This window comes from Teleopsis dalmanni, chromosome 1 (genome assembly GCF_002237135.1).
Source record: "Teleopsis dalmanni isolate 2A chromosome 1, ASM223713v2, whole genome shotgun sequence".
In the NCBI taxonomy this organism is placed as follows: domain Eukaryota; kingdom Metazoa; phylum Arthropoda; class Insecta; order Diptera; family Diopsidae; genus Teleopsis; species Teleopsis dalmanni.
Window position 1 is genome coordinate 57,286,306 of NC_051846.1, and position 8,460 is coordinate 57,294,765.

General features: G+C 28.2%; 1 protein-coding gene across 2 annotated transcripts; it reads right to left on the reverse strand.

The window, feature by feature from the left end:
* Window positions 1-3,801: 3,801 nt before the first annotated feature.
* Window positions 3,802-7,068, reverse strand: LOC119672826 (the record flags this gene model as incomplete). Of its 2 annotated transcripts, none has more annotated exon segments than XM_038083970.1 (4): window positions 3,802-4,432; window positions 6,337-6,513; window positions 6,644-6,805; window positions 6,922-7,068. In XM_038083970.1, coding segments are annotated over 4 exon segments (1,070 nt in total), but the record flags the coding sequence as incomplete, so codon positions are not given.
* Between the last annotated feature and the right edge of the window lie 1,392 nt (window positions 7,069-8,460).

Genomic DNA, 8,460 nt, shown 5'->3' on the forward strand with positions numbered 1-8,460 from the left:
AGGTTAGTTTTATCCTCACAAAATATTATATAATATTATATATATTACATAATATATAATATTATATATATTATATAATATAGGTATTGGTAAATCTGAAGTAACTTTTATAATCAAAATTCATTTTCAGTGCGATTTTTAGTTTCAGTTGCTAAATCTCGAGGTATAACAGTTAAGATTAATTTATAACACTTAAGACTAAGTTATAACACTCTAGATATTTTGTCAGAGTAACCATATTATTCGGAAATTAACTTTCAGGGTTCTATATGACTTCAGATATGACAGATAAAGTGTGATTTGAGCCGACATAAGTATATATGAAAAATACAAATGCATACTCACACAACTACAAATATGTTAGATTCTTCTAAAAACGATTCTTCTAATTGGGCAACAAAATTTGACAGATCGAGAGTAAATTTAGATTGGATATAGACTTACCAATCAAAAACACCATAAGTATATTTTATTTTATCCTTAAAGTGCAATAATATAACAACATTAGGTTATACCGGCCATCCCTAGGGGATTCATTTAGGCCTATTATAACAACATTATTAGTACAATATTATAGTTTCCGTTTTAATCTGTTATACCGAGATTTTGGATTTTGCGGTCTTTGACCAATGTTACTAGCGCTGTTAAATAGAGATCTAATAGGTTTCTATTTTATAAATCGCTTATTTAAATAAATAAAAATATTTGTGTTATTGTTAAGTATATTTCTTTTATGTAAAGCATATATATAAATAATAATGAATTTTGTTTAGAAAAATGTATTTTAGTTATTTACAAATTATTTCATTTAAACATGCCACCCTTAATGGAATTTAGCAAAACTTCTAAATATATTATTTTAGCAAAGTATTTTTTTAGTAAATAAATAAAATAAAAAGTTTAAAAATGTTAAATATATATTAAAACTTTTATATTGTAAGAACATATTCACCGCCATATTGCTTTTTGTTTTGCTTTCTTACATATTCAGACTGTTAACATTTAGATAAAAAACATTATATATTAATATATAAAATATATTATTTTTAAATTTTTAATAAATTTTGAATGGAATATGATTTATAAAAACTGAAGCGATGAAGTATATTAAATATAGGTTAAATATTTCCTTTTTTTTATAGAGAACTTCGATATGTTTTAAAATATATATTTTATTTCTTTCAGTTACATTTTTTTTTTTTTGAATTAATTTTTAATATAATTTTCTGTGTTTGTGTTGTATGTGTGTAAAATGTTAATAAACTATTTAATGGTTATTAGGTTATATCAATTGGTTAATTCACTATACAAATATTACGATTATAATAATTACGAACATTGAACAATTAATTATAAGAAAATAAAAAATTTTTGAATATTATCTAAGGATAGTTCAAGAAAAATTGTTTTTGTTATAAAATAAGCTAAAAATTCTAACTAAATTCTAATGAAAGACCCGAATAATTTTTCATAATTGTAATTTCTATTAATATTTAAAAGATAATGAAGTCACTTTATTTAATGTTTGTTGTGTTAAGCATTTCAAAATAAAAAACCAATACAAATTCCTGACATAATTAAAATAAAGAATATAAATTAATTTTAATATTAAACTAAAGGAGGTTTAGTAATAAAAAATATAAAAAGTGTTGTAAATAAATTATAATTAGTTTTTAGTATTATGAAATAACACTAATAGGCGAGGAAAAGATGTATCAATGATGTAGTATACAACTTTATAAAACCGATCAAAGGATGGGTGATCGGATGGGTGGGTAGGTGTGCCATATATATTCTAAAAAAACAAGAAAAGAAATAAATCCAATAATATGCAAACTTGATGCCAGACAAAATCGAATACTCTAAGCAATACCTTGAAGCAGTGACATTAATTTCAAAAATTGGGTTACAATGTTAGGGTTGTGCACATCTGATGGAAGGAATAGTATTAGCTCTATAATGCATTAGATAAATAGAATATTAATTGCCGCATCCTCTAGCAATGCTACAAAAACACATTCTAACACATCTTCGTCTAAAACGTTTTAGGAAATTAGAAAGAATTTTCTGTGTTGTTTCATCTTTACTGATGAGATTTGAATCTAACATCGTAATCCTAAATAAAAAATAAAATGCTAAGAAGTGGATTGAAACCAAATCCGAATCTCTGGTTTGTAGCGAATTTATGTCCAGAAATTGAACAAGACGATCGTGTTTTTTAGATTGCAAAAAGGTTTTGTTTTGTTAGATTGCCTTTGAACTTGTAAGATTATAATATCAGATAATGACTGTAAGCTTTTGGTTGCAAAAATTCATTATAAAATCCCAGTTTACAGTGAACGCAAAAACAGTTTCAATCAAGATAACGCACTTGTTCAGTTAACTCAAACAAGCTATCATTAAAATTAAAGGATTAAAGTACGAATAGAATTTGATTTTCATCACATCGCAATGTTATCTATTTCAGCAAATATTAATCCAATAAGTGTAATAGAAAATATTTTGTAAGCCTTCCAGAAACCATTGCAGAGATCGGATACACTAATTGTCTCGTTAAAATAAGTATATTGAAGTTAAAGTAGAACTTCATATTTTCTAAAATTAAGTCATTTTTAAAAATAAAAACCATTTTTTAATTTAAAATACTTATTAAACCTATTATTAAACCAGAATCTTCGAGAGTAAAGCTAGAAGAACGAAAAGAAAAGTAAGACCGAGAAAGAGATTTAGTGGCAGTATTCGACAAGAACTGAGAGATATGAATGTCATCAACTGGAAGGTAAAAGCCAAAAATATAGAAGAATGAAGAATACATAGACTGTTTAGCTATTGACTATTGATGATGATTGAACCTAGCATGTACTTTACATTTCTAAATTAAATTTAATAATAATTTTTTTTTAAAACATAAAAAACTTCAAATTAGGTTTTATATTTTTCCATTAGATTTGTTTTTATTTTTATTGTGAACTTATAATATTGATTACTACTGATCATTTGATATTTTAAGGAGAATTTCAAATTTCAAAAGTTCCAATTTATTTCAATTTTGATAACCAATTATAGAAAGTAATAATAATTTTTAATATGTATAAATGAATTTGATTATTTTTATATTTGAATAAAATTGTTATTGAAATGGGTCAGTTGTTTACTCATGTAATATAAATATTGAAAAGTATCTATGCTTATCTAACAAACTAAAAAGCCCTACAGCCTACGTCTAAGTATATACTATCTATATAACTTTTGCAATTTCTCTGTTAAAATACGAAATAAAATTTTAATATGTAATAAATTAACTGGAATGAACATTTAGTATTATAATTATTAAATACAAAATAAACAAAATTGAATAAAAGAAGGTTAGCTAAACATTTAACAGTTGATAGAAGATAGTAGATATTATATATTAGAAGACACAGATTAGAAAAATAATAGAAATTTTGTAATTTTATAAAGAAAAATTTTACACATACATACATACATACAAACGTACATCAAATTAACATCTAAATGTTCGAATGCAAACGAAAATAGGATTTAATAATTTAAATTATTTGAATTTAAGAATTTAAGAATATCTTTTTTAAGACTCGTTTTAAAACCAATACTGCATAACTAACGAACGAACGCAGAAACGAACAATGTTTATGTATTGTACGTGTATGCAAGATTATTATCGAGATTATTGCATAAATCTGCGATTTGATCACAAATCAAATCAGTTTCTTATAACACTAAAATACTATATATCAAACGTTCAGTCAGTATCAGTTATGTATACATTTTGTATCTCATAAATAATATTTTGAATAATATAAATTGCGATATTGAACACAGAGTAATCAACAAAACAAACGAAATAGGATATCGAGCTCGTTTACCGCAAATTTAGGCGTAACGCTGGCTGGCGTCGGCACTGCACCTATTTGTAGGTGCTGATTGCCATTTTCTAAATTATTTAAATCATCGTCATCAGTTCTATAATTATCAATTCCATTAATGCCCAACAATGCTCTAATTCTATCATGATTTTTTGTTTTAGCAGGTGATAGTTCAAGGCTAAGCAGATGACGTTGATGGTTCAATTGTTTTTGTAGATGACGCGTCATTGAGAGAGTGCTATCGCAACTACGACTCCCCGCATCTGAACCATTTTCATCGAGATTATCGCGTGAATTAGCACTGCAGCCAGCGCCGGAGGTTTGTCGCGATGTAGCTTGAGAATTTTGTTTAGACAGTGCTGAAATGTGGCATGATATAAGCAATATGGCGGCCGATCTTGCCGCACCTGTTCGTGATGTTGATACTAATATTCCTTTTGAACCTGCTGTTGTAGCGCCAGCAGAAGATGCACGTCGATTACCATACGAACCAATTGAACCACTAGAACGTAGACTAGAACGAGATGATGGTCGACCGGATTGCACTGTTAATGGTATACCTGTAACATGTGAAGACATATCAGATTCAAGACTAAAATATTTATATTTAATTTATAATAAATTATTATTACAACCAATTTTTAATACATTTTTTTATTATAACTGAGCTTAGGTAGTTAATGTTTTTGTCTTTAATTAACATAACATAAAAAAATTTTTATTTAATTTACATAATAAATAATAGGTTTATAATTGGTGCTATAAAAAGTATCCACCGTGTTTTGGCACATTTTTGAACAAATCAATTATTGAAAATCAATTTTAAACAATTTTAATTGGCCATTATTATTTAAGACCTTTACTATTTTTTAAGTTGGTTCATAATTCCATCAATATAGAACTTCTGAGATTTAACGGTATAAAACGTGGGTAAGTGATTTTCAGCGGCTCTTCGGGCGCTCAATTTACAATTTATTTGATCTGTAAATGGCAGTTCAGCAAGGAAGACGAAAAAAGTGTACCAAATAGCTCCTATAAAAATTCCTATATTAGTAATTCAATTAAATTTATTACATTAATAATAAAGCAACTTAAATTTCTACATTATTACTGTTTAGAGAGTTTTATTGACACCAAAACAAAGGGTAGTCAGATTGCCATCCGGTCTACCTATACGATGATATAGGTTCTTAGGAAAATACTTTTGTGATAGTTTATCAGACTGCTCAATGGTGAAGATGAAAGACCTATTAAACTACCTAAATTCAGTGGGATGGATTTAGTCTCTACTCTTCTATACTAGGGTTCTTGCGAGGAATGTGGTAACAAAACGGCGAAAAATCGCTAATTGAGGTACATTTAAAGTTATCTTATGACCTGCCACTGCAACCAACCAACCAACCAACCTATACGATATACGCATTAAAAATTCTCAACCAAGTTACGTGAATTTGTGCCGAGTCAGTAAAGATATGTGTGACTTGGCATTGTTATAATGGAATGTCTGCTGTCCAATTCTGATTAGATTTGATTGTTTTATTGAAGTAGTCGAGTTGCTAGCAGTAAAAGATTGATTTAACCATTACACTGCCTACAGAAAGTCATAATAGATAATTCCTTCTTATTCCATCAAGCACTCAACATAACCTAGTCCAACAATCCTAGCCTTGAAGTTGTTTAAAATAAGTCTGTAATCATGATTGCTTGCGTTGGATATTATCATCCATAATGACTTGCTTTAGACATGACTTGTTGTTTTTCAGCAGCATTGATGGCTATTCTATTAATCGAATTTATTTGAATTGAAGTTCCAAATTATCATAAGGTTGATGTTTAGTACGTCTGCTATCTTCTGACAACTTACATCTGTCCCACCCGAGCGAGGTGTTTCTTTAACATCCAAATTTCCAAAACGTAAACGAGAAAACGATTTCCGGGGGTTTGACATTCACTCACATCATCCTCATTATAAACATAACAAATTGTTTGGTATATTATTGTAAGAGTTAGACATTTTGGATATTAATAAAGCATAACATAGGTTATTTTTGCATATTGAAGTAATTGTTTTAAAAGCTGTGAAATTTATACTACTGTCTTTATAAAATATATATCCTAAAATGTCACCTTTCAAGCAACTTTTCGTTTGATAAAATCAGATTAGTGTTGCCAAATTTATCAATACGAACACCATCTAGTGTCAATCAATATAAATTTTTAAACGCTGAGAAATTATACTACTGTCTTCATAAAATATATATCCTAAAATGTCACTTTTCAAGCAACTTTTCGTTTGATAAAATCAGATTAGTGTTGCCAAATTATCAATACGAACACCATCTAGTGTCAAAAAACGGCGGACACTTTTTATATTACTTTAGAATATATATATATAGCAATTGTTTAACTGTGAATGGTCCTTAATATAGAATACGTGCTACTATATTACCTGTATCACTTGAATACATTATAGGTGGTGGCAAATTTGCATCACCAAAATTCCGATGTCTTGGATATTTGGTTTTACTGAATAAATGTAGCACCATACAGATAAGACCTGCTAAAACTGCAATCCCTGTACTAACACCCAATAAAGTGGGCAAATCTGAGGTCAGTTCTTTTAAATCTAAAAATTTATATCAAAACGCGAAAGTTTAGAAAAAAATAAATATAGAGAATTAACAGTTATGTATGTAATAATATATAGTTTTCACTGGATTTAAATAAAAGTTAAGATTTATAATTATTTTACATACCTTGTGTACAAAATACCCTTTTTGTGGGTTTTGTATAGCTGACGGAATGAAAACCACTGGCACATTCGCAAAGTGCATTATGACGCACCTGAACACAGAGTGAGTTTTCATCATTGTACTTGCATGTTTTATCGTAGAAACATTGTTCACCTAGTTTTTTCGCTATTGTTTCGTGACATAAAAGTTTTGATTTGTTATTATGGTACTACATATATATGTATGTACAAATACTATATAATATTTTTTTTTATTAAGTACACTTGTTGAAATATACTTACGTTTTGCACAACCTGTGGTTAAACCAAGTTGCACGGGATAATTTTTTTCACAGCCACAAATTAATGTTTCTTTATCGCAGGTGACATGCAAAAGTCTTGGCTCACATTTCATGTTATTGCACGGAGCTCCGATATATTTTCCTTTTGCTGCAAAGATTAAATTAGAATTTAATTACTTTAATTTATATAAAAAACTATTTAATGACATCTTTAAAAGTGTGATTTTTTCCTAATTATAATATAACACCTTATCATAGCAGTTTCCTACATTCCTTAACTGCGATTATTTATAAGAATATGTTTTAGTAAATTATGCTATGAACTATTTTTGTTTCTGCTATATTCTATATGAATTACTGCTACTTTTAATTAATACCTACATTTAAAGTTAAATTTTAATACAGATATGCAGAGCTATTATTAAACCTTGTGACAAATTATAGTACACTAAAACCCCTATTTGCATCATTGATTGGGACCGACAGAATGCGACGCAAATCGAAACAACGAAAATCGAATTACATTTCATTACACATTTAATTTCCAAAATATGCTGGTTTTTGACCACTTGTTAATGGAGAAGTATCCTTTAACTGATTGAATTTCTACAGAGCCTTATTCTGAATTTGCATTTAGGATAATGGCATTCTTCTTTGATTCTGATTTTCTATTCAAATGCATAGACGGGACTCCATTTTTACAATTAACGGACTCCTATTGTTTATAACTTGTTTGGTCTGCAAATATGTGACAGTTTTACCATAATTCTTTATCTTGTCCACATCATGATTACAAATTGTTCTTACAATAGTTGGAGATAAACCCAGACTTCTCCTAATGTCAGCAGGTTTTTCTCCAAGTTTAAGCCGTTTTAAAATGTCAAACTTTTGTTCCCAGGATAAAAAGTTTATTCATTTATCCATTTTTATACTTTATAAGGCAGAAATTTAGCTTTCCACTTCACCTAACAAATGTAAGCTGACACCTTTTAATGAAAAACTGAATCCCCTTTTAAAAAATGTGATCTACAACAAATAAAATGGGAATCCCCCCTGGGCGCATGTATTAAAAATTGACACAAATCGAAACAGTACCGACGCAATCGGAATTAATGCAAATCGGAGCAACGCAAATCGGGATATTAATATGATCTACTAATTAAACTTTCAAATATATATAAAATATAAATACCGACATTCTATCTCACTCAACACAAGATTTACTTAAGCAATACTGCAATACTTAAATTAATTTAAAATTCAGAGAAGTACAATACATTAAGAAAATTAAAGTTAGATAAATACAGATAACAGATAAATATAGTAACAGATAATGTTACTAAGATAATATAATAATAATAATAGTAATAATAATACTAGTAGATAATATAGTTAGGTTACCTACGATCTTTATAATTCACTGAGGTCTACAAACCACCTTGAACCTTTGGCAATACCTAAGAAGCTCTTTGGAAATTAGTTATGCAGTTGCCCAATAAAAATGAACCCTGCTTAGTATAATTATGTTATGCTTAGTTTT